Source organism: Bubalus kerabau, chromosome 3 (genome assembly GCF_029407905.1).
Source record: "Bubalus kerabau isolate K-KA32 ecotype Philippines breed swamp buffalo chromosome 3, PCC_UOA_SB_1v2, whole genome shotgun sequence".
Lineage (NCBI taxonomy): Eukaryota > Metazoa > Chordata > Mammalia > Artiodactyla > Bovidae > Bubalus > Bubalus kerabau.
This window is the reverse complement of record NC_073626.1, coordinates 4,978,092-5,004,820: the sequence shown is the minus strand read 5'-3', so window position 1 is coordinate 5,004,820 and position 26,729 is coordinate 4,978,092. Positions and strand designations below refer to the sequence as shown.

Genomic DNA, 26,729 nt, shown 5'->3' with positions numbered 1-26,729 from the left:
CAGCAGGACTTCATTGGGGTTTGACTGAGTAACTGACAGGTGTCTGGGCTTTCCGTGTGGTGCAGCTCTAAAGAATCTGCCTGCCAATGCAGAAGATAGAGGTTTGACCCTGGGTCGGGGAGATCCCCTGGAGTAAGAAATGGCAACCCACTCCAGCATTCTTGCCTGGAGAATCCTGTGGACAGAGGAGCCTGGAGGGCTACAGTCCGTGGGGTCGCAGAGTCCAGCAGGACTGAGCCGTGTTGCTGTTGTTCAGTCACTCAGTCATGTCCAATTCTTTGCGACCCCATGGACTGCAGCACGTCCCCTTCTCCTCCCGCCTTCAGTCTTTCCCAGCATCAGGATCTTTTCTAATGAGTCAGCTCTTCACATCAGGGGGCCAAAGTATTGGTGCTTCAACTTCAGCATCAGTCCTTCCAAGGAATAGTCAGGGTTGATTTCCTTTAGGATGGACCGGTTGGATCTCCTTGCAGTCCAAGGGACTCTCAAGAGTCTTCTCCAACACCACAGTTCAAGAGCATCAATTCAGCTTTCTTTATGGTCCAACTCTCATATCCATACATGACTACGGGAAAACCATAGCTTGGACTAGACAGACCCTTGTCGGCAAAGTGACATCTCTGCTTGTTAATATGCTGTCTAGGTTGGTCATAGCTTTTCTTCCAAGGAGCAAGCATCTTTTAATTTCATGGCTGCAGTCACCATCTTCAGTGATTTTGGAGCCCCAAGAAAATAAAGTCTGTCTCTGTTTCCATTGTTTCCTCATCTATTTGCCATGAAGTGATGGGACAAGATGCCAGGATGTTAGTTTTTTGAATGTTGAGTTTTAAGCCAGCTTTTTCAGTGTCCTCTTTCACTTTCATCAAGAGGCTCTTTAGTGCCTCTTTGCTTTCTGCCATAATGATGGTTTCATCTGCACATCTGAGGTTATTGACCTGCATACAGATTTCTCAGGAGGCAGGTAAGGTGGTCTGGTACTCCCATCTCTCTAAGAATTTTCCAGTTTGTTGTTAATCACACCGTCAGAGGCTTTGGCATAGTCAATGAAGCAGAAGTAGATGTTTTTCTGGAACTCTATTGCTTTTTCGATGATCCAGTGGATGTTGGCAATTGGATCTCTGGTTCCTCTGCCTTTTCTAAATCCAGCTTGAACCTCTGGAAGTTCTCAGTTCTCGTCCTATTGACACCGCTTGGGGCACATCACAGCACAGGGTGTATCTGGGGGTGGGGGTCTCAGGGACCACCTTAGACTTCTGCCTCCCATATTACTACCTATGTTTTTCTTACTCTCTGCTTGTTTATTGCCTGTTGCCCTTCACGAGAATGTAGACAGTTAACTGTTCTTACGCTTTGTTGTATCCAAGTGCCTGAAAGAGTGTCTGGTGTGTTGGAGGTGCCTAGTATGATCCAGGGGAGCAGGTGGTAGAGCTTGGGCCAAAACTTGGCTTTTCCAACATGCACTGGTTTTTCCATACGTCATCTTTCTCCCCTCTGCCCCAGGCTGACTAATTTGAAATACTAAACAGTTTTTGTTTTTTTTAAAGTTTGTAAATGTGTCTCTAAAGACCTGTGTGTGTGCGTGTGCTCAGTTGTGTTCAAGTCTTTGTGACCCCGTGGACTGCAGCCCACCAGGCCCCTCTGTCCATGGGATTCCCCAGGCAAGAATACTGGAGTGGGTTGCTTCCCTTATCCAGGCGATATTCCCGACCCAGGGATCAAACCCACATCTCTGATGTCTCTTGCATTGGGAGGTGGATTCTTTACCACTAGCACCACCTGGGAAGGAGATTGTTTGCTAAAGAAGAAAATGTTCACACTGGATGTGGTAGATGTAAGCTTGTTGTAGAAGGTCCAACAGAGCGTCTTGAGCACTTACTTTGTGTGAGACTCGAGTTAGGAACCAGCGCTGTATCCGTGGGTGAGCCAGACCCAGGCCCCTCTTCATGCATCCGGGCTGACTCCTGTGCTCACGGGAGAATGGTCTCTGGAGGGCTCAGAGCGTTTCGTCAGCGTGTTGGTGCGCTCTGCAGCTGCCTGTTGGGTCGTCTTCATGAAAGATCCCTGGTGCTGGCCTCTCCCACGGTCACCTCCGGGGCGGTCTTTCTGGGAGTTCAGTGGAAATTCCTCTGCATCGGGCTCAGCTGCCTTTTCTGTTACACTCTAACCTTTCCCCTTCAAATTGTGAGGGAGACACTGAGAGTGTTTTAGAGATTTAGAGTTGAGTAGATACGTGCGCTATTTACAGCTCTTTTCTTGGCCCAAATAATACCCTCCTCTACTTAACGAAAGCGGAGGAAGGGTGAGGACAGCGGTCAGGGCTTCCTGGAAGTTTCCCATCTTTCTTTTTTTTTTTTTAATTAAAGTACAGTTATTAACAGTGTTTCAGGTACACAGCAAAGGGATTGAGTTATGCACACACATTGTTTTTCAGATTCTTTTCCATTACAGATTATTACATGACGTTGAACGTGGTGAGTTTCGTCTTCTCTAGACCGTTTAAATGTGGTTCACTTGAAGCAAACTGGCTCACGTTTAAAGAGAAGCTTGTTTGTAGTGTATGTATTTTTAAAAGTTAATGCACCCGGCAACAATGACCTTTTTCTTTATAAAATTTTGTCTCCAGAAGAAAGGAGTAAGGGCCACACGGTGGCAGCGTTACTTCAGTTATCGGCGTCCTGGTGTAATACTGCAGGCCCTCTTTTTGTGTTTGCTAGAGTTTCAGGACCCTTGACTGTCTTGCTCCCGACTTTGCACAGCGCTTTTATTCCCCCGATTCCAGTCAGTGCTGTGAACAGAGATCCCGGCGGGGCCCCTCTGGTGTGCGTCCGCCTGGTGGTCTCAGCGAGTAAGGAGGTGCCGGACCTCTGAGAGGGGAGGCCCGCATGGGTCACAGTTCATGACCTGCGGTCCTGCACCAGCTCCTTGCTTCATCTTCAGCAAGTTTCATTCTCCGTTTTACTCAAGAGCTCCTGAATATACCCGACTGTGTCTGGAGGAACGTACTGGTTCCTAGGGACAGAGCCCTGAAGAGAGTGGCTCTCCTTTCCTCCCACCGTGGCCAGAGGCCCACAACCTCAGCCTTTCCTCCGGGAGGGCTGCTCACGTCCTCTTGCTCACAGGGTGGCTTCGGGAAGCCAGCCATCACGTGTGCGTTTCCTGCAGCAGTAGGGAAGGCAAGTGGGAGGCAGCTAGTGGTATCTGTTCCACAGGCACCTTTACCACCAAATGCTTCCCAGGTGGCTCAGTGGTAAGGAGTCCATCTGCTAACACAGGAGATGCAAGAAACACAGGTTTGATCCCTGGGTGGGAGAGATTCCCTGGAGGAGGAAATGGCAACCCACTGCAGTGGTCTTGCCTGGAAAGTTCCAGAGTGAGAGGAGCCTGGTGGGTTACAATCCTTGAGGTCGCAAAGAGTTGAACACGACCGAGCAGGCACACCACCACCGCAGCGACTCTAGGAATGCTTGGTGATCACCACCAAATGGTATTTGGGTGTTCAGAGGAAGAGAGAAGAGGGGAACGGATCCAGAACTGTCTGCCTCAGCAGATACGCAAAAACAAATAAACAGTCTCTACCTCCAGGGATTTACCATCTGCAGAGAGCAGATTGTGATGATGAAATTATGATGATAAAATAAGCACAGTGATTGAGATCTCAGAAGAGGGAATAACTCTCAGCTGAGTTGGGAGGGAACTTTTCAGAAGAGGGGCTGATGTTTGATCTGAGAAAAAACATAGATGTTAGAGAAATACAGAAAAGGTGGAGGCAATGTGGATTAAATTTGAGGGAGAAAAAAAGATTGTTCACATAGGTACAGTAATGAGAAGAGTTGGGAAGGTTCATGTTGATACATTTGAATGTTGATTTATTAAAGAGAAAAATCGCTTGAAAGGCAGGACAAAGTAAAATTTCACTTGACATCTGATCTCTCATTTTGGTTAGGTTGTAAAAGTATCTCAGATTATTAAATAAAAGGAAAAAGTCTCTCCCCCATATGACATGTAATAAATTTATATATATATACAGTATGTTTTTAGGACTTGTGGGAATATTATTTGAAGAAAAGAAAATTTAAATATTACATCAGTCTCATTTCCTCTCTGATACTATTAAATTACGACTTTAATGTAAAAATATAATAACTATACTAATACTCTGAATAATTGCTAACATTTTTAAGTGTTTTGTGCCAAGTACTGTCTTAAGCACATTATATGAGCACTTGTTATCAGTTTCAATTTGAGAAAAGTTCACCGGGTCTGTAATTTTATGGGGTGTTATACATCAGAAACCAAGTTTCATTCTTTCATTCTCTCTCAACTTCTGAATAAGTTTAAAATTTTTTATTATGGAAAAATTAGAGTGAAATATCTTACCCCAGCTGCTCCATAAGATGGTTCAAAACAAAACCTCTAGTAACAACTATACCATTATTTCCTCATAATCACGTTTACCAGTCTTCATTTTCAATGAACTTTTTGCATTGTATTATTTTAAGATTTACAGTAAACTTACTAATACAGCACAAAGTTCTCGTGTACCCCTCACCCACTTTCTCCCATTATTAATCTTTTATATTAATTACTGTGCTACATCAGTAAAAACTAAGAAACTGACACTGGAACATTACTGCTAATGAAACACCAGACTTTACGCACATTTCACCAGTTTTTCCATTACAGCCCTCTTCCTGTCCCGGGACCTAATCCAGGGCAGCACACTGCTTTTAATTGTCATGTCTCTCTAGTCCGCTTTGGTCTGTGACAATTTTTTGGGCTTTCCTTGTTTCTCTTGATCTTGACAGTCTTGACTTCTGGCCAGTATCCTGTAGAGTGTGGCCCCGTCTGGGTCTGTCTAATGTTTTCCTTAGGATTAGACGGGGCTGACACACTCTGGGAAGGCGTCCCAGCGAGGGAGCACGTCCTTCTGGTCACGTCACCTCGGGAGGTGCATGCCGTCATCATGACGTCACTCACGAGGTCACCTTTGTTGACTCCACTGTGAAGTCCATGTTTTTCTCATTCCCCGCTTTATTCTCTGGAAGCAAGTCACTCAGTCGAGCCCACCCAAGCGGGAGGGTGGGTTAAGCTCAGCTTTCTGAAGCTGGGGCTGGGCTCCAGGTCCCAGGACCACCCCCATGCATCAGTTCACCAGCACTTCTCAGCAGGCTGGTGCCCAAGGTCTATCGTGGCCAAAGGAGGCAGAGCAGACTCGCAAAGGGAACAGGTGCCTGGGGAGGCGTCTAGAGGAAGTCAGGCAGAAGCTTCCAAGAGTGTCTCACCCGGTGGAGTCATACGGGGCACGCTTCACTGCCCCGGGAGTGGGTTGTGGCAATGTGATGTGTTGTCTTCCGGGGCAGCGCATCTGAGCCTGGGGGTCCAGGGTTCTTATTGGGGACCCAACAAGTAGACGGCCTCTGCCTGGCACGTGTCAAAGTTCCGGACTCCTGGAAGGAAAGAGGTGTCGTGTCATTCACGGAAAGTGTTACCTGCTTGGGAGCTGTTGGCTGGTCAAGTTCCCACTCGCCACAAAGCCAACCATGCAGGCAGGCCTTTGTAAGGTGGTTTCAGGCCCTCAGTGGTAACTCTCTTCTACACAGGGAAGAACCCACACGTTACTACTTTTTCCACACACTTTTATTTGAGTGAAGTGGGATCAGCATAATAATAGAAGCTTTATGATGATAAGAACAACAAAATATAACTTAAAATCTGATCATTTCTTTGCCACAGATGAAAGGCATGGAGTCTAGGTCTCTCTTCTTCTTCTTTTAGTGTTTCTCATGCCCATTTTTAAACATTGGTATGAAAATATGACTCATATTTGCAACTTTTGAAGCATTTCATAATTTAAAAAAAAATACCTCCAGGTTGTGACCTCAGTCATCGCCAAATAATTAGAAGAAGGCTGTATGAATTTCAGTAATAAGTAGTAGCATAGCAACCAGAACTTGGGTGGAAGTCTCAGAAAGTAATTGCTAAGATTTAAGGCACAATATGTACTTTTCTTTTAATAGGAAAAACGTGGTCTTCGAGAAATGCGAGTTCTTGAAAATTTGAAGAATATGATCCATGAGACAAATGAACATACTCTTCCAACGTGTAGAGCAACAATGCAAGACAGCTTAAACCAAGTTCTCCAGAGATGTAAGCCAGCGTTTTTTTTATATTGCTTTATTTCATAACGCACGCTCTGCCCAAACAGATTTCCGGGGTGTTTGGTGGGAGGTGGAGACGAGAGAGGGAAGCCGACCAGTTTCAGAAGTCAGGTGATCAGTGTGTGTCCCCCTTGATGTTCAGAGCATCAACCTCCCCAGCAAGGTGGGCGTGCAAGATTACCCTTCCAGGACATAAGAAAATTGAAACCTTTTTTTACCTTAAGAAATGATTCTGCAAGAAAATGTTTGATGGCCAAGAATTAGGGTTTGCAATGAAGCTTCGTTGCCAAGCAAGACACCAGAGTTTTTAACTTAAAAAAAAGTCCTGTTGTAAATGTTTGTGTTTTATTACTTTTTGCATTAAGCAAAATGTTTTAATGTGGAAAGATGTTTGCTAAAAAGAATATTTTTTAAACATATCAAATTACAAAATCAAAGGAGTTTTATGAGTAACTGAGTTTAAAATTAGAGGTGTTAGAAGAAACTTGGGGCTTCCCCTCAAACCCACATTGATGCTGTTCAGTTTGTCCAAGGACAGAGGTGCTGGCAGATAATGAGGCGGTGGAAAACGAAGCAGAGTCTTTCTAGGGGAAAAGGGAAGCACCAGGACTTCCCTGGTGGCCCAGTGGCTAAGACTTCGTGCTCCCGCTGCAGGGGCCTGGGTTCCATGCCTAGACAGGGAACTATTAACAGATCCCACATACCGCAACTAAGAGTCCGCATGCCACAGCTGAGACCTGGTGCAGCCAAGTAAACAAGTTTTTTTTTTTTTTTTTTTTTAAAGAAAGCAAAGGCTGGTGACATAGTGGCCTGTGAGGGGAAGTGGCGGGAGGGCTTGGTTAATGACCGAGTTACATGAGGGTGTGTGTGCAAGTCCGGGTGAGTCTGCGCCCTCGGATGCTCAGAGCAGGGTGGAAAGGACAGGGCGACATGTGGTTTCTCTGAGTGGAAGAGGGAAGAGTCTAAACCTGATCTCAGGCTTTACGTGTCGCTGCAGACATGCCCTTGCTCCTTCATACAGTCAATTCCTTAACCTTGAGAAGCTGTCTAGACTTACACTGGAAATAAAACTCAGATTTATTGATCAGAATGCCTGTGTATGCTTTTGAGATGTGCTGTAACTTTCCTTTTATACACTTTGAGTATATAAAAATAAGTGGGATTACAATTAGTATTTTTTAAAAACTATGAATGGATTTTTCAATCAGTTTAATTCCTGGGTCATTGCTATTTCTGATGGGAAGCCTCATGTTAAATGCATAGTCTTGGACTTCCTGGTGGCCCAGTGGTTAAGAATCTGTCTGCCAGTGCAGGGGACCCAGGTTTGGTCCCTGGCCCACGATCCCTGGATCCGTGGGGCCACTACGTTCCTGCGTCACAGCTTCTGAGCCTGCACGCTCTAGCGTCTGTGCTCCACACCAAAAGGAGCTATCACAGTGAGAGGCCTGCACACCACAGCTAGAGAGTGGCCCCACTCGCTGCAGCTGGAGAAAGCCCACGTGCATCAGTGAAGATCCAGCACAGCCAAAAATAACTTAAAAAAAATTTTTTTTAAAGCATAGTCTTCACAGTGAAATAGCAACGTTTTTAGAGGTCACAGGGAATCCAGACGGTAAATGTATTTTCCTAAAAGGTAGAATTAAAATGTGAGGCGATAATGAAAGTTTTAGCATTAGAAACGCACAGCAGCCTTGGGGGTACTGCTGCTGCCAGAAACAGGAATGGCTTCCCCAGTAGGCTCCGGCCTGAAGATGTCCTTGTATCTGTTATCACGAACCTCACAGGTATAATGGAGATAATCGTTTGCTTTTAGAGCCAACATAGTTTTTTAAGAATTGGCCCGGGCCCAGCTGCTGTTCCTGGGGAATCTCATGTTTGAAAAGTTGATCTTTTAAGCCGCGGTGCTGGCTTGTGTTTATCTATGGGACACACTCTCATCTGAGTAGATCACAGTTAAGCGGCAAGGTTAGTGACGGTGGAGTTTTGTCTTGTGCCCGTCAGGCCTGTCTTAGCTCCGCACATCTGGGAGCTGAGCTGGGCATGCGGTCAGCTGAGACTCCCAGAGCTTGGAGTGCGGATCTCCAGCTGTTGGTCTAACACTGTGTGTGAAACTGAGCTACAGTGGGGCGTTGGGGGTGGGGGCGCATCCTGGACTGTTGGCACGGAGACGTAAATAGAATCCTAGCTGAGTGTCTTAGCATTGGGTGAGCAGGGGCGACAGAGCCAAGAATCACCTGTGGCTTCTGGAAATCTTAACCCCGGAAAGTCCCTGAGCTCTGGGAGGGTGCGTAAGCGGGGAGAGTGACCCACGCAGCACCCTGTCAGCAGGACACAGCCTTTACATTTCTCCATACCAGAGACACTGCTGAGTGTCTGTTCTGCTTGCTTAAAATCAGGAAGAGGGTGGGATGATTTGGGAGAATGGCATTGAAACATGTATAATATCTCATATGAAACGAGTCGCCAGTCCAGGTTCGATGCACGATACTGGATGGTTGGGGCTGGTGCACTGGGATGACCCAGAGGGATGGTATGGGGAGGGAGGAGGAAGGAGGGTTCAGGATGGGGAACACATGTATACCTGTGGCAGATTCATTTTGATATATGGCAAAACCAATACAATATTGTAAAGTTAAAAAATAAAATAAAATTTAAAAAAAAGAAAAAAAAAAATCAGGAACCAGTCCTCCTCTGAGAGGGTAAGAAGGACAGAAGGTCTCTAGGGTGTTTCTCAATTTAAGTTAATTAACAAGGCCATAGTAAAAGAATTTTCTCTACCTTCCTGCCTTCCTCTCTCTTTTTAAGACTTTATTTTTCATTATTTAAACAAAAGGATATATGTCTAAGTAATAAGAAAGTAGAAATAAGAAAATAAGAAAAAGAAGAAAGCAATAAATCAGTTTAATTATCTAAAGATAACCGGTGGTTTTTAACTTTGGTGAATTATCACGCCGACATCTTTGTGTATATGTATCAAAATAGAAGGCTGAGTGGAGGTGGCAACTGAATGAACAGTTGGGAAGGTGTGAGGGGCAGAAGAGAACTTTTGGTAAGAATGGGCTCGGGCAATTTTTGAGTTAAGGTATTAATTTTAAATTTTACTTGAATTTAGCAGAACAAAATCTCAAGTAAAACTGAAGGAAATATAATAAAATAATTTTTTCTTTATTGTAAGAGAGAGTTGTTACCGAAAGATCACTCAGAAAAATAATGATTAAAAGACAGGCAGAAGTTAGAGCGCTGTCGTTTCTGCATTAGGTGCCGGGGGCGGGGCGGGCCAGGCCCTCACCCCTCCCTCTGCTTCTCCCCCCAGCCTCTCAGTTGTGACCCCTAACTTTGTCTACAAGTGAGGTTTTACAGTATTTGCTTTCCGTTCTGCAGTAATAATGCTGCCAATTGTTTAGTCTTAAGACTATTCAATTTCTTTCTGTTTTTGATTGGTTTTTAGATCTATAATGATGTGGTTATAGTTCTGTTTGTTTCCTTAGTCCTGTTTTTCATGCTGTGTGTTTGATGTCTTTTAATAAACTCGTATGATTAGTTTTCTTAGGGAGCATCTGTGGAGAATGCTGAGGCTTCCTTTCAGAATTGTCTTATCTGTCTCTCCCTATTGTATCCCTTTCTCCCTACTCCCCCGCTCTGTTTCTCTGCAAATTAAAGCATGTTAGAGTTCTAAGAATCTTGTCAACCCACTTTCTTTTTCTCATTTTTCAGGGGGTGGGGTGGTTATGGTGGGGTGAGGCATCTCAGTTCTTCATAGAATCTGTTCCTGTTGCTACTGAATTAGGAACAACCGAAACGTGGTGTAGAAGAGACAGGAAAGGTTAGAGAAATGAGCCTTTTCCTCGTGGAGTCTCGACTTGTGAGGAAAGGGAAAAGAAAAGTGTAGTCACTTCTAAGGTAGTTTTCTTAGATTTTAGGAAAACGGGTTTCCTTAAATTCGGAAAGCAAACCTTTTTTTGGTCATGTGGATGAAAAGTTAAAAAATACATTACTTCAGAGACTGAAATTTCTACAAATGGATATTCTAAATACAAAGATAATTGTGATAAGGAAGGAAAGTGTGCCTTTGTCAGAGGTGTTCGAATTAAATTTTTAAACGAAAAAATAAATGTCATGTTCCTGTAACTCTTAGATTAAGCCCAGAAAATGATGAAGCACCCAAAGTCCATAAAATGTACTTTTTAAAAGTTATGTGCAGAACCAGTGGGGAAGGAAACCAGGAAATGATGGAACCACTGCTCAGGAGACATGATGTAATATTAATATACCACAGAAAGAAGGCAGATCTAATCAACTCCTATTTTGTTTTCAGCTTTTCTATTAGAACAAACAATGATTGGGAACCTTCACTTTTAGTACTTCAGTATTACCTTTGATAGGACTAGAACAAATGGCTGCTGATAAAAACTTGACTTTTTAACAGTGGCATCCTCCTCTTTGCCATGCTTGCACAGGGAGGGCCTAACATTCTTCTGGAGGAAGTCCCAGCGCCTGCCCTGCACGGAGCGCGGAGCTCACTGGGGCTGGCTCGGGGCGGGTGGAAGGCCTGCTTGTGAAACAGCTGGGGAAGCCTCTGTTTGAGGCGGTGCAAGGTCACGTGGTAGGATTTACACCTGCCTGAGAAAAGAATTTCAAATAAGAGTAAGTCCACATAGGGAAAGGGTTCCTCTGGAGGGCTTTATGAAGGCACTTTCGTGGGAGTGGGCTTTTGAAACGTAAACATTATAACTAGAGGAGAGGAATGAGGAAAGCACTAGGGAGGGGCCAGGGTGTAGAGCAATAGCAGCAGTAACTTTCTTGAGCGCTTACTGTGTGCAAGACCTCTGCTCTGCACTCATTAGTGTTTTTTTACTATTAGTGTTACTCTTTCCGTGGTTTTTAAGCGTGCTCTCCTATCAGCTCTGAAGTCCTCTCACCAGTCATTACGTTCCTTTCACAAATGAGGAACGAGGATTCTGAGAGGTGAGGAGCAGCAGCGGTAGCCCCTGGCACCTAGTAGCCGCTCAGGAGATCACCTGACAAATGGCTGAATGAGTGAGGAAGCAGACAGGCTCCAGAGCAGTCACACAGGTAGTAAGAGCTCAACTCTAGGTGTGACTGACTGAGGCTGACTCTCAGCCTGCACGCCAGCCAGCGCAGTAAGTGAAAACGTGTGTGCAGAAATAAAATGGGTCTGGGAAATGAAGAGGTTTGGCGTGATGGACCACTGTCCTTGCTGAAATCGTGAGAGGGGTAGAGCATTGAAGGTGAGAGCCGAGTCTGCAGAGCCGGGGTCTGATTTTAAGCCCCGCTCTCGTGTCTGTCAGTCCCGTTATGCCATTACGGACATTTCACTTCTTCACACCTCCATTTTTTTATAGATGCCAAAAATCTGTAAAATGGGACGGTGATCCTCACCTAGTAGGAAAGTGGAGAGGAGTAAAACGTGGACAGTACTTAGCACAGCTCTTGGCACATAGTCATACTCAGCAATTAGCTACAGTAATTATTACCAGCTGTTTTAATTCATTGAAAAGGGAACTGACTCGAAAGCAAGCAGTCCAGAGAAACCTGAGTCTGGCAGTCTGGCCAGGGTGAATTAAAAGATGGGAGAGAAGGGAAGAAGAATAGTAGAAGGTCATTGGCGCTTTCTGGGTATCAAGTCCTGCCTGCAAGGGAGCGGCAGTACGGGTGAGGAAAAGGAGGGAGGAAGTTGATGAATCAGAGACGCTGTAAAGGCTGCCTCCATCAGAAGGGAATAATACGTTTATCAGGTGTTTTATGTCTTTTCAGAGAATCTTGAGGTTGTTAATGATGACTTGTCATCGAAATCGGTACTAAATGTCCTTGGCTCACAAATGATAGTACTACTCATTATGCCGTTCCGAATCCTTTTTTTTTTTTTCACTTTTTAGCCACCATGCTGTGAACAAAACCAGTTTTTTTGGTGTAGTTTCTTGAGATCTAAGACAATCCAAGTGTTTTTTTGTTTGTCCTTTTGTTTTTTAATCCAGATAAGTCTCCCCTTGAGTAAGGGCTGGTGACTGAAAATCCACTGTCTGTTTTATTTCAGTGCAAGCAGCTACTGACTCGGTCCGTAGACTCCAGCAGAGGGAACAGGAGCGAAAAAAGGTAAAAGTGGAACCTTTGGATAATGGAGCCTGTAACTCCAGGGCTTTTATCATCATATTATTAGCAGTTACTTTTGGTTAAAAAAAAAAAAAAAAAAAAAACCTCTGAATTTGTTTTCTTTTATGCAGTGATTTTTAAAGATTAAAAAATGGCTGATTGATTGAAGCTGTGCTGAGTCAGTGAAGTCAGATAATTGCACTGTGTATTTTTATAATTTAGATTGCAGACTTCTTTTTTTTTCCTTTTCAACATTTCCGTCTTTTCCCTGAAAATGGATTTCTGTCTAGGAGAAGAAAGAATAGGACTTTTACATGAAACAGAAAATACTCACCAGCTTGGAAATAGCAGTCTTTGAGCCTGAGGCCTTGAGTGTATGATGTATATTTTTTCTAGAGGAGGAGGCATTCGTGCCTGTGGATGGGCTCTTTAATGACTAATCTGAGAGTGTGTGAATCACTTGCTGGGTAGTGCTTTGCTTATTTAAATTATATCTTAACTAAATTCAGGTGTGGAAAAACAGCACAAGAATTTAAGTTCCCGTGATACTTTGGTGTTTTAACTTACAGTTTAAAGAATTTTCATAACTTACTTTTTGCTCTAAGCCAGTAGAAATATGCTTGTTAAGAAATATGGAAAATACTGCCTTTTTGCATGTAGTATATCAGCAAGTATTACTGTCTCCATTTCTCTGCAGTGTGTGGTTGATAATGGTATAGATCTGCCACTGCAAAAAAAAAAAAAAAAATGAACCTTGCCCAAGTTTAAATTTCTCAACTTTCTGTTCAACTCTTAATGTTGATATGAAGTTTAAAGATTCAGCAGTTTGATGAATCAAGCCTTACCAAAAGGACTTGATGATTAAGCCAGGTGGGAAGGCTGCCTGGGAGGAACAGGATCCCAGTGGGCCAGGGGGGTAAGCAGGGCTGTCGCCAGCACACCTGTGACCTGGCAAGGCCGTGCTGGCCGGGGAAGTCGGGGTGTCGTACCCGCCCGGTGTCCAGAGAGCACGGTGAGGGCGCCACCGTGGGCGGGGTGGCCGGGGCCGGCTGGACCGCAGGTATTGTTCTGGTCTCTACTTGACTAGGTGCCACTGGGGGTGAAAGATTTTAGTTTAAGGCAGTTTGTACATGCAGAAGCTAAAGATCTAGGAGTCCCAAACCACTGACACGAATAGAATGTAGGATGAAGTTAAGACCTGTCATAAAGTTGTGGGAAACTTTGCATGGTCCGGGCAAAAAGTGTATTTACTAGGAGGATGGGGGCACCCCAGCCCAACCTTGATCCTCGTGTAGGAATGTGAGTGATGGAAGATGGGAAGAAAGATATTGTAGGACAGGGGACAAGGGGAGCGAAGCAATGGATGGGAGAGGTCCAGGGAGCTGGCCCGTGGAGTATCCACGTATCCACATGGGTCTTTCCGGAGAGGAGCACAAAGAACCAGGCGTGAGATGTGAAGCAGTTTGTTGCGGAAGCACCAGGGACGTGTTTGCGTTTGAGAATCAGGGAGACTATGATAGAGCCCTGGCTAACGTGGAGTTCTCATGGCTTTCAAAATAAAAATGAAAAAGAGTCTTTTTTTTTTTTTTTCTTAATGTGACTATGCACTCGTTATTGATCTTCGTTTCTAAGACATTCTCAGAGCAATTTGATTTTTTATAAAATGGCAATTCTTGCCATTCTTCGGCAGAACTAACCTAAAATTATACTGGGGATGGATGGTTCTTCTTGACTCTTTGAACTTTTTTCACATTTGGTGTATTAACAGTGTCTAAGTAGGAAAATGACCAGACTGGGGAAAAAAAGTTGTGGTATCTTGTGTTGTTAGCCGCTTGCCTTTGTCAGCTAACCACGTGCCCTTGGGTAAGCCCGTGAGCTTCGACACAAATGCCGGCGGTGCTCACCGGGCGGGCCGGCGGCTCAGGTGCCTGGCCCGCTATGCTGCGGGATTTATGTGAGAGAGTCTTACTCTCCAAGTGTCAGGTGGCATTTTCCCCACCAGCTCGAGTGTTGGGGTAAGATCAGGCAATCACTATGGATAAGAGCCCTGCTGTGGTCTGTAGAGCTGGTGAAGTTCTTGAGAATCCTTCCTGTTGATGATTTTCTAAATTAAAAGATACTGTCCCTTGATTTAAAAAAAAAAAGAGAGAGCCTCAAGAAATAATAAAGCCCTTGGGGATTTTCATCTTAAATATAGGTGTTATCTCAGAGATTGTTATTGAACTGTTTTTTTTTTTTTAATGGAATACACATTAAAAATCAGGATTTTAGAATATATTGAAATATCTTTATTTGTACTTATCTAGTTAGCAGAGCATTTGAAATAAGGATCTTTAAAGTCTTTTTCTTTTTCAACTGTCCTACCTGGTTTTGCCAAAACTGTGTATGGCAGAGGTTTGGGACTACATATATATAAGACAGAGAAGTGAGGTTTATTTTCTCATCTAGCAAGTCTGTACCAAGCAAAATTGACCTCTAGCTGCATTTTACAGTCTAATGTGAACCGCTCCTTGGTTATTCCCTTGGCTGCATTTTGTGTGTTTGAATGGCTCTCAGAACAAAGAAAGATGGGAGTAGTAATGGAATAAAATAGACCATTGCCTTTAATCGTTATTGCTTTCATATCGAGACAATTTGTGGAATTCTGTGGGAAGTAAATCATGATAAACGTCATTCATCCAAGTCACATTTCCCGCAATTGATACCTAAAAGTACACTCAGAACAACAAAGGCACATTCCCCAGCTCTTTGACATATGCCTTAAAAACTAGTAACTAATGCAAGCTGCATATTGGGTGCTACCAATAAGAGCAGTGAAATGAAAATACACGGCGGATAAAATTCAGTGACTTAAATAAGCCGTCAAAAGCAGACGCTGAGTTGATTGATATCTGACACTAGTTTACAGGGTTCACGCACAGGCATCAACTTTTGAAGCTCTGTTCAGTCAGACTAGAGATAATAATAAAGTGAATGTGAATCCTTTGATTCATCTTGTCCACAAGTACTTACTAGATTTAGTCGTCATCTTGTTTTGTTAGGAGAGCAGTGAGGTAGTGTGGCTTAGCCATTTCTCTTGATAGAGTTTGGGGATGGCAGGTAGTGGGTCAGTACACTAGGCTGTCTGTATCTGCTGGTTCTGCATCTGTGAATTCAACCAAAATGTTCTAAATGGATATTTTTTAAATTCCAGAAAGTTCCAAAACGCAAAACTTGAATTTGCCACATGCCAGCAGCTGTTTCTATACCACTTACATTATACTTGCGTAGCATTTACATTGTATTAGGTATTATGCGTAATCTGGAGATGACTTTAAATGTGTGGAAAGATGTACAGGTTACATGCCGTGTCCTGTACCATTTCTCTAAGGGCCTTGAGCATCTGCGGACTTTGGTATCCGTGAGGGTCCTGGAATCAGCACCCCACAGATCCCTCAGGGTGACCGTACATAGTGTTTTAAGTACTGAAAATAACGACACTTGTTATTCTGACACTTAGTACTTTCTCGTTTATCTGCGTAAGGCATATGTAAGATTAAAGGCACATTATTGCTTACAGATACTCCAGAGAACCTTTTAGACGACCATTGGTTTATTCAGAGATTTCCCTTAGATCCAGGTTTTTCACCCTCTGCACTGTTGACATTTTGGAGCAGATAAATCTCTGTTGTAGAGTCTTATGTAGGATGTTCAGCACATCCTTGGCCGCTACCCACCAGATGCCAGTATAACCCCTTCCCCCCAGCCTGCATTGTAATAACCAAAAATCTGGGGGACAGAGGACAGGAGTGTCAGAATCACCCCCCAGTTGAGAATTACCAGCTTAGAGTAACGCATGCAAAAATGTTTGTGTCCATCACTTCTTTTATAGACCTGGTCCTGGACACAGTTTGCCTTCAGGACTGACTTCACGTTTATGTCTAATGGGACATAAGGAAGCTGGGTTATTATTACTATTTCTCTGTTGTAGAAAGAGACAAAACCTTTACAGCTAATTACTTTTAGTACCGAGTTACAGCTCCTTAGTAAACTTCTCCTTTATTTTCTTTTATAGTGGGGTTTTCTTTTTTTATCTTGAGAAAACAAATGTGTCTACATCTTTGAGTATGAAATTGATTTCATCTGGGAACCCCACCCACCCTGAAACTAGAAGGTTTTTTAATTGCAATAAAATGCACACATACATAGTTCGGGAAAGTATTAAACATAAGTCTGGAAGAGATTCATAAAAAGCACATTTCACAGCAAATTTTAGAAATTGCAATACTATATTTCTTTGGAAACCATTGCAGTGGGTCCCAGTCTCCACAGGATAAAAAATTTTAAGTACAGAGTAAAAATATGTAAACTTAGGTAAACATTGTAGTGTAGAATTCTAGATTTGAACTAATTCAGACTTTATTTCTGCGATTGCTCTGCTGTTTGTTGTTGTTGTTGTTGTTGTTGTTTTTTAAACGCAAGAATATTGAGTGACCCCGGGGTTAGAGGGGCCGAGCATCTAAGGAAAGCATGTGACGTGATTCTGAGCTGTTCGGAGTTTACTTTGGAAATGAAATGTGTGTAGGCGACTCAGTTTGTCCAGGATTGGCTCTGTACCTGAAGTCCTTTAAATTAACTTCAGAGTTTATTATTAAAGGAGAAACAATGAAAATGTCCTAATTTGAAAGTTGGGTATTACTGAACTTCAGCAGTAACCTCAGCAATTGTTTAGAACTCAGACCAAAGAAGGCTCTGGGGGTGAGGAGTCCTGGTGGTAATAAAAACCAGCCTTTCTGTTGCGTGTGTCAGGGATGTAAACTTTGTTCGCACAGTGCCCCCCTTGTGGCCTGCACTCAGGCAGAGCTCTCCCCGCTCCTGCTGTGTGCACCATTAGTATGTATTGTATCATTATTGGAAACTTGTCCGTGCGGACCAGCGCGTGTGGTATGGCTCCATTTGTTGTTAGGTGCATGTTTGTATAAACATAGGAGAGAGCACAGGTGCAGCCATGCAACTAGTTGCAGCACTAGCAAACAGGAAATGCATTTGACGTGTGTGTGCGGTGCAGGGGGCGACTGCCCCTTTATATTCTTGTGTTTGAATTTGTTTCTAAGCTCTGTAATACTTCTTTAATAAAAATGAAGGCGAAATGCTAATCCAAGAGAAACTACTGAGCCATAAATATTTACACTTTCTGTTTTAATCGATTTTTGCAGATTGCTCGCCAAAAATACTAATTACTCCCACCACCATGAACATCAACTTTGAATGTATAATTTAATATGCACATTTTTGGTAGCTGCTAGAAATTTTAACTGCAAACCATAATTACCTGTTACCGGTAATTTTAACTTATTACAGGTAAATAGTTTGATTGCTATATTGTGTTCTTCTCTTAGTTGTGTGTGAATCTGTTGAGCATAACGACAGATGTGACTATGATTTTTCAAGAGTGTTTCAGCTAGAGGAATCCTTGTTTCACACTGACACAGAGTCCCTTTATTTGACCTTCAAAGCAGAATCACTGCGCCCAGGAGGTGGTCGTCTGAAGTTAGCTCACTGTTTACAAAAGATTGTTCCTTTTTTTTTTTTAATTTATTTTTAATTGGAGGGTAGTAGAAGTAGTGTTAGTCACCCAGTCATGTCCCACTCTTTGCAACCCCGTGGACTGCAGCCCGCCAGGCTCCTCTGTCCATGGGATTCTCCAGGCAAGAATACTGGAGTGGGTTGCAGTTCCCTTCTCCAGAGGATCTTCCTGACCCAGAGATCGAACCTGGGTCTCCTGCATTGCAGGCAGATTCTTTACGGTTTGAGGCACAGGAGAGACCTTAATTGGAGGATAATTGCTTTACAATGTTGTGTTGGTTCTGCCGTGTTACAACATGAATCAGCCATAAGTATACATGTATCCCCTCCCTCGTGAGCCTGCCTCCCACCCACCCTGTCCCTTATTTGGGAGAGTCCTTTTTAATTGTGAACAGTCACTGGCTTGTTAGGCCAGGAGGCGTGCTCCTGTTGGGATGCGCTTGGGGGCATCTTTGCTGCTTCAGGGAGGAGCAGGTGGGCGCCCCGTCTAGGCTCCGTTCTCGGCAGTCACAGCCAGGTGCGCTGCGTTCCCTGACAGCTGCAGTAGACGACCCCCGAGACGACCTTCGCTCCTGCCGGCTTAGGGCGCTCTTTAACCTGCTTCTGAGCATGCGGAGTTAGTTCCTGTCCTCTGTGCTTATTAGAAATTAATTTCCAGCTCACGCCAGGGTGTCATTTTGATAAAGTGTATTTGCATTTTTCTTATCTGACTATGGCTTTTCTCTTAGAATATAATAGTTTTGCCAAAGTTCCATGAAAAGAATTTAATGAACTCTTAATGTTTTATTTATCTTTTGAAGAATGACCGCCTCTGAGGCTGAAAGGTTAAAGTCATGTTTTGTCTTTTGTCTAACCTGTTTCCCCAACGCATTGGATCGGCAGACCTCCACCCTGGTCTCTCCGCACGACGGTCCGCCTGCTCAGACCCCCTGGGTCGAGGGGCGTACTTGAGGGGGTTGTTTCACTCTAACTGAAACTTCAGATTCACTCCTGACCTCTTTTTACTTGGAAAGCCTTGGTGCTGAGGAACTTTAGATCAGATTGGCAGAAAAATACTCTTGCAATAGCTTTGTGTGTGTGTGTATGTAAGACTTTTAGCCATCTGTGTAAAAACTTCCCTGAAATGATCTGATTTGCATTTGTGATAGAAAAGGCTTAGGTTTGGGTGTCAGCGAGTCCTACCTTTGCATCTACGATTTAGTAGCTCAGTGGCCATGAAGAAGTCCATTTAGTGTCCTCATACAGAAATATTAAGAAACATCTCAAGATGAACTTAGGATATTTGATGCAGATACTTTTGGTGTTTATTTGCTTTAAGAATTGGAACTGAACTAAAGAGATTGCTTGAGTTCTTGCCTATTGATTAATAACCTGTGGTTCTTTTAAATGTGTCTAAAAGATATTTTGTGTAAGACATGCATTTTAATTTCTTGCAACAGCAATTCTTTTGGCATATATTCTTTAATTTTAAATTATATGCAATTAAATGGAATTGGAGAAAGACGTATGAAAATTTACTTGGATTGTGTTTGGATTTGTTGTTTAAAATACTAGATATTTTTGAAATTTCAGAAATGTGAATGCCCACTTTCAGGCATAGTAAGAGAGGCCTTAGATGTGTCTGATATGTTGTTTTCTTGTTGGACATTAAAACTGTTAACGGAGTTTTATCATTGCGACTTACAAGCTGATTGTTATGCTGCAGTGAGCAAATGTCAAGAGATAAAATTATTTTTGTCTCCCTGCATGGCAAAATAATTGTCTGGAAAATGTCATGTGACTTTCAAATTTTCTTTTCTCAGATTCATAATGACCTTTTAATAGCTAGTGAGAAACAGCACGTGACGCAGTGGGAGGATTTCATGAAAGAGCAGCACAGCAAGCAGGCAGAAGTGGACGAGGAGCACAGGAAGGCCGTGGAGAAGCTGCGCGAGCAGTACACCGAGATGGAGAAGGGCCTGGCAAGGTTCTCAACCTTCTGAGAACGTGAACCACAGCAGTGACGAACTAACGAGAAAAAACTGACGTTCCCCCCTCAAAAAAAAACCTCCCACCAAACCATTTAGCCTCTGCTTCAAGCTTAGCAATATACTCGATGGCACTCTTCTGTCGGAAGATGGAGCCCTCTCCTGGAGGCTTCCCTGTTTCCTAGAGGAGTGCCACATCTTTCCAGTTTCAAGTGCCTCTAAATGATCATTCAAAGGGGAAGGAGTTGGAGGAAAGCGGTATCCACGTGCTCTCGGTTAATGTGGACCAGTCTTGCTTTCCATTGATTGATTATCTCGGAGAACTAACCGTAAGTACAGACTTCTTAGGGAAGTAATTTAATTCATCCTTCTGCAGGGTTAATGTTAGTTTATCATTGTGGCTTAGAAAGCAGAGATGGTGTCTGCCTGTTGTGGCCTCCTTGGCTCTTGAAGGAATGTATACAGTGTTATTCGTGAGTAATGTAGACAGAAACAGCTGTCCTGGGAGCAGAGATCATGTTGAAGAGAGAGGAGCATCAGAACTGCGTCTCTGCTGTGACATGGGGCCACGCTGGTCTCTGAGCGGCCCGCTGGGAGAAGTTGTATAATGCTGTGTTTTCGCTGGACAACAAGACACGCTTGTTAAGATTGTGGCCTTCCAACACTTCATGTTTTCAGCTTTGTTTAAAACATGCTTACAAGGAAAAGCTTACCAGAAACATGGTTGACTTTTAACCTTTCCAAGAACCATAATCTTGCCCATAGTCTTTACCTCATTTTTACGTCTGTTTTTGCTGTGGGTGAGCTTTGTAAGATAAATAACGTCTCTACATGTTTCAGCCATTTAATGAGTAATCAGCAAATTCTGCCAAGGCCTCCCTCTGGAACCGTATAAAGATCCTGGCTCTGAGTAAACCAGAAGTATTTGCCCACACGGCAAATGATCCATGTTAAATGTAAATCCTTTTTAGTGTTGAACGTCTGTTCTCATAAGCAGGTGTATTATGATGAAACATGTACCAGTTCTGTCATCACTGTGATCTTTAAAAATCTGCATTTAACAGTCTAATTGAGGAACAAAATAGATTTTTTTTTATTTACCATGAACCAAGCAGAATTATATGCAATAATTTCAAGAGATTTATGGCAAATGAATGAGGTATGGATAGACCTTTCAGGTCTTTTCATTGCTCTTCAGTGAAGAAAGGCACAAGAAAGAAAATACCCAGCTCGCTTGTGTTATCTTAGTGTTGCTCCTGCAGAAAAGTGACAATGCCTGCCTGTGTAAATTTATGGCTTACTGTCAAAGCTTCATTCTTGGCTGCATGTTGAAAATGTGATTAAAGTTAATAGAGGAGATGAAATAAGTATTTGAAATTTCTTTCAATAACACAGAACTTCTGCCAACTCCCTCTGTCCGCTACTGTAGGCTTGACAAGCTCATCCATCATCCTCTGGTACCTGGACCAAAAAGAGTACTTGCTGACACGCAGGCATGTTGGAATTTTCTTAATTCTCTTTTCAGTGGATGGAAAAAGAAAACATACTTCCAAAAATATCCTGCACATGAAAAGGGAGGGGAACCCTAAATGAAAATTCCCTTTGTACTGTAGGCAGTTTCAGAAGAGCTATTAATTGCCAGTGCACCACTGAACAGAGGCTGGAACCAGGAAACCAGGACCGTGCGTGTGAGCAGTAACGATTCCTCCACTTGTGCATAGATTTTTGACCATGTTCATTCATGTCGTGTGAATAATAAAGACTTTACCATATGAGTTTGTATATATTATATGAGGATCTAAGGGCCTTCTTAAACCAAAATGACTTTATGAACTTTTTGAGCTTTAAACATTGATGCTAAATCTCTTCTTTGTAACTTTCTTAGCTATTTAATATACCTTCTAAAAGAGATGGTTGGTTCTCTTTCCTTTTAATATTTTTAGTAGTGAACACTTTCACTTATATTTCTCAGTTTCTAAATCACTTTTGATATGCATTTTATTTATATATAAAATTTTGCTTTAGTAGTTACATAATAAACAGCATTTCTGCTGTTACGCTGTCTAGCAGAGAGAATATAGCTTCTGGGTGGCTCACAGGATTACTTTCTAATGAAATGAAATACTGTTTTGTCAATATAAAGTGCTGTAGAAATGTTTTAAAATTCTCACTTTTTTTTATTTTTCGTCATGATTTCTTTTTTTTTTACTTGCATATGTGGATTTTTTTTTTTTCCCTAACATGTAGACTTCTCAGTTCTGTTCTTATTGATTTCTGCTTTCATTAGACTGTGGTCCAAGAATAGACTCATATAAGACTGAAATGTTACAGTTTGTTGAGATTTGCCATCTGACCTAAAATAAGGTCAGTTTTTGTAAACGTTGTGTTAGTGCTTGAAAGTATGCGTATTTCCAGTTGTTGGGTGTTCATTAGACCAAACTGTTAATTCTGTTGGCCAAATTGTCTCTATTTTAATGTTCTTTTTCTTCTACTTGATCTTTCAGATCCTAAGAGGTGTTAAAATTTTGTGTTCTAGTGGATTTTCTAATTTCTCTCTGTAATTACGTTAGTTTTTGTTTTATATATTCTGAAACTTTGTTTTCAGTATATTAGAAGTTTAGAATTATTTATCACGTTTAGAATTGAATCTTATATTTGTTGTCACAGCTTCTGTTTCTAACAGTGTTTTTATATCATTTTATGTTGCCTTAAAATCTTACGTTTCTGAAAGGAATATTTATAGAGGCCACACCAGCTGGTTAGCGTTTGCATGGTATATGTTTCTCTATTCTTCAGTCAGACCTTTATGATGTGTTTTCATGTACCCACTAAAAGCTAACTAGGTTTTTTTTTTTTCCTTTGTATCTATCATTTAGCTGGAGACGTTAATTGATTTACATTTGTGGAAATTGCTAACATACCAGGGTTTATTTATACCATCCTTTTGGGCTTTTTGTTCTACCATTTTGTTATCTCTGCCCTTGGGTGTTCCCCACCCCCATCTTCCACATTGAGCTTTTTGTTTTTCCATTTACTTTTTCTCTGCAAGTTTAAAAGGTAAAACTAAAATTTTGTCTTTTTAATGCTTACCGTGAATTTTAGTTTGCATAGTTAACAGAATCTAAAGTTTTATGTTTCACTCTTATGCTGAACATCAGACTTTTGAGCAAAATCTGATTGCCTTCCCTTAATTTATAAGTGTCTAGAATTTTAGTTTTATCTCAGTTTAATCCCAAAATAGTTATTACATACAGTCAGTATTTGTTTAAATTTACCTGTAAGTTTACCGTTTTATTATCCTTGAAAGTTAGCTGGGTATCCAAGTCTAGATTGACAGTTATTCTCTAATTATAATAATACCGCTCCACCGTCATCTTGCTTCCATCGTTGCTTCTGAAATGACGCTTGTCGGTTGATGAGTATTCCTTTGTAGGCAGTCAGTCTTCTCGTTCAGGTTATGTTTAAGTTCTTTATCTCTGCAATCAAATGTCATTATACTACAACCTGTCTGCTGTGGATTTCTTTTTATTAATCTACTCAGATTCACTGAGCTTCTTGAATCTGAGAATTGGTAATATACCTTGCATTTTCTCAATTCTCTCCTTTAGGAAATCAAATTAGACTTTAAGTTGCACCATCTCACTCTGTTCTTTATATCTCATAATCTCTGTTTCATATTTTTCTATCTCATTATCTCTGTGTTGAACACTAGATAATTTCCTTACATCCATCGTCCAGTTCACTAATTTTGTCTTCTCGCTGTCTCTAATGTACTTAACCTACCTATCGTTTTTAATTGTGATTATATTTTTTCATGTCCAGAAATGTTGTTTGGTTCTTTCTCAAACTTTCTAGGTCATTTGGGGTAGTTCCTCTATTCTCTCTTTTTCTTTTATTTTAACATATTAAATGTTCTTATTTTACATTCTGTATATAATGTCAGTATTTTCATCCTTTTTTTTGTGGATCTGAATCTATAGTTTGTTTTGTCTGAAACAAGTATATGACTTGTTTTCTGATGCGATCAGAAATTTTCATTGTGAATTTTCATTGTGAATTGACATTCCTCTGAACTCCATTTAGGGGAATTTTTGATATGTTCCAACAGAGAAGTTTGCTGTGTTTTTTTTTTTTTTTTCTAGCACCTCCGTTTTGTTCCTTTTGGCCCTGCTAACCCTGGACCACTTCAGAGTCAGAGTTCCCCTTGGGTTTCCCCCTGCTCCCTCGCTGTCCTTCAGTGTGTATGGGCACTCACCAATACTCACAAGCCTTGTGAATTTCCTCCTCAAACGTACAACAGTCTCAGGCTGTGGTAAGACGTCGCTAGAGATTTTTTCCATCCTTCATATCTCCCCTTGGAACACAGACGAGAAACTTGTGGTGTTTTCCTGGCTCACTCCCTGAGGGGTGCCCTTTGGGGACTCATCAGTGGTGCTGCAGTCCAGCTCAGCCCCTGCTGTGGGCTGAGTCGTGTCCCGGAATTCATGTTCAAGCCCCAGCCCCCAGTGCATGTGTATTTGGAGATGGAGCTTCTATGGAGGTAATTACGGTTGAGCGGGTCAGAAGGGTGGGGCCCTGATCTGACAGAACCTGCGTTCTTAGAAGAAGAGACCCTCTCTCCCTGTGCACACAGTCACGTGGTTATACAGCAGAGAAGGCCGCTGTCTGCAAACTAGGAAGAGGTCTCAACGGGACGGAATTTTCTGGCGCCTTGATCTTGGACTTCTTGCTTCCAGAACCATGTGCAAATAATTTTCTTGTGTGTAAGCTGCCCAGCTGTGGAGTTGTGTTTCGGTGGCCCGAGCAGACCTACCCAGTCCCAGGCCGTGACTCCTGCCCCCGTGCAGCTGTAGTCCTTAAAACTAGGGTGCTTCTAGGCATCAGGGGTGGGACCTGGGACAGTTATCAGTTTCGTAGCCAAACCGTCTGAGGGAATTTCACCTTTTCCCAGTCTGCCCTCAGTTGTTTCATTAATTTGCCGAGAGCTCAGCCCTATATCGGAGAAGGCAATGGCACCCCACTCCAGTACTCTTGCCTGGAAAATCCCATGGATGGAGGAGCCTGATGGGCTGCAGTCCATGGGGTCACTAAGAGTCGGGCACGACTGAGCGACTTCACTTTCACTTTTCACTTTCCTGCATTGGAGAAGGAAATGGCAACCCACTCCAGTGTTCTTGCCTGGAGAATCCCAGGGACGGGGGAGCCTGGTGGGCTGCCATCTAAGGGGTCGCACAGAGTCAGACACGACTGAAGCGACTTAGCAGCAGCAGCAGCCCTATATATTAAAAAATATATATACAGTTGAAATTTTCTCTAGCATTTCAGGTGTTCAGTAGTTAGTGAGAAATAGTGTGTGACATGCCTTTATTTAAAATGGGTAACCAACAGGGGCCTACTGTACAGCACAGGAGACATCTCCCAGTGGTAAGTGGCAGCCTGGGTGGGAGGGGAGTTTGGGAGGAATAGATTCACGTATGTGTATGTGTATGTGTATGTGTATGTGTATGGCTGAGTCCCTTTGCTGTTCACTGGGAAGTATCCCAGCATTGTTTGTTAGTCAGCTATACCCCAATACAAAGCAAAAAGTTAGAAACATCAAAAAATAAAGTTACCAGAAAAAAGAAATGGCATGTTAGATAAGTATATGTTGATTTTATTATGTTCAAATTTCCCTCCTAAAACACCATGTCCATATTCTAGTATAAAGAATATCTTTTCTTTCAGTCATTGTGCCTAATATTTTCTATTTGGTGGTTCCTTTTTTTTAAATTATTATTATTAGATCTCTTGTTGTCTGTGAGCTAATTTGATTGTTTCTGTTCTGTTGTTTTCTTTTTACTATTCGTGAGCTAATAAAAGCAAATAAGAGCATAGTAGTCTTGTTTTGAACCTGAATAACTCTTACCTGAGTACTTCATTTTGGATTTTTTTTTTTTCTTTTTAGGACATTATTGTAGTTTGTGAAAATGTGCCAGGTCCCTGTTATAAGTATGTAGATAGAAGTACTGCTACTGCTGCTGCTAAGTCGCTTCAGTTGTGTCCGACTCTGTGCGACCCCATTAGATGGCAGCCCACCAGGCTCCCCCGTCCCTGGGATTCTCCAGGCAAGAACACTGGAGTGGGTTGCCATTTCCTTCTCCAATGCATGAAAATGAAAAGTGGAAGTGAAGTCGCGCAGTCGTGCCCGACTCTTAGCGACCCCATGGACTGCAGCCTACCAGGCTCCTCCTTCCATGGGATTTTCCAGGCAAGAGTACTGGAGTGCGGTGCCATTGCCTTCTCTGAGATAGAAGTACTAGATTTGTGGTATTAACCCCAAAGTTCCATGAAACTCTGGAGAAATCACAGACGCCTCCAGTGTACACTGTGAATTCTCCTTTTTGCCTCTGTCACACATAGGTTTTCCAGTCTGAACGCTTCTGTTCACTTCTTGAACTGTCTTCTACAGTATGTATGTTTCAATACATTGGGTTTTGGTTGCCATTGCAGATTAAAAGGCAGAGGGTTTTATTGCTTTGTAATTTGGCACAATGACTGCCTTTTCTGAAATTGTACCCTCGGGCCTCTTTTTTGTCATTTTACAGCTGTAAGTCTTTATCTCAGGATGAAAAATATCAGAAAAAATATTTTAAATGTTAATTCAGTCAGACTATTTGAAGCTAGATCATTATAGAGAATGCATTTTTAGTAGCCTGCTTTTAGTCCTTCAGAAAGGTTTTACAATTATTTCATTAATTTTCAACTCCAATTAAATGCAGAGATTAATATTTTATTGACTTAGTGTAACTGAAAGTCATACAGTGAATTGGTTCGGTTCAGTCGCTCAGTCATGTCCGACTCTTTGTGACCCCATAAATCTCAGCAAGCCAGGCCTCCCTGTCCGTCACCAACTCCCAGAGTTCACCCAAACTCATGTGCATTGAGTTGG

At 42.4% G+C, this 26,729-nt stretch overlaps 1 protein-coding gene across 3 annotated transcripts in view; it reads left to right on the top strand.

The window, feature by feature from the left end:
* The window catches only part of BLOC1S5 (biogenesis of lysosomal organelles complex 1 subunit 5), a 29,100-nt gene extending 3,428 nt beyond the window's left edge, over nt 1-25,672 (top strand). For 2 of the 3 annotated variants that reach the window (XM_055570548.1, XM_055570546.1), the window contains exons 3-5: nt 6,018-6,147; nt 12,214-12,272; nt 19,637-23,082. In XM_055570548.1, coding sequence (XP_055426523.1) covers nt 6,018-6,147; nt 12,214-12,272; nt 19,637-19,816 — 369 coding nt within the window. In that variant the 3' untranslated portion in view covers nt 19,817-23,082. Of the gene's footprint in view, nt 1-6,017; nt 6,148-12,213; nt 12,273-19,636; nt 23,083-23,943 lie in introns of those variants that run through there. The other variant, XR_008711311.1, reaches the window with a different exon arrangement.
* The last annotated feature ends 1,057 nt before the right edge of the window (nt 25,673-26,729 follow it).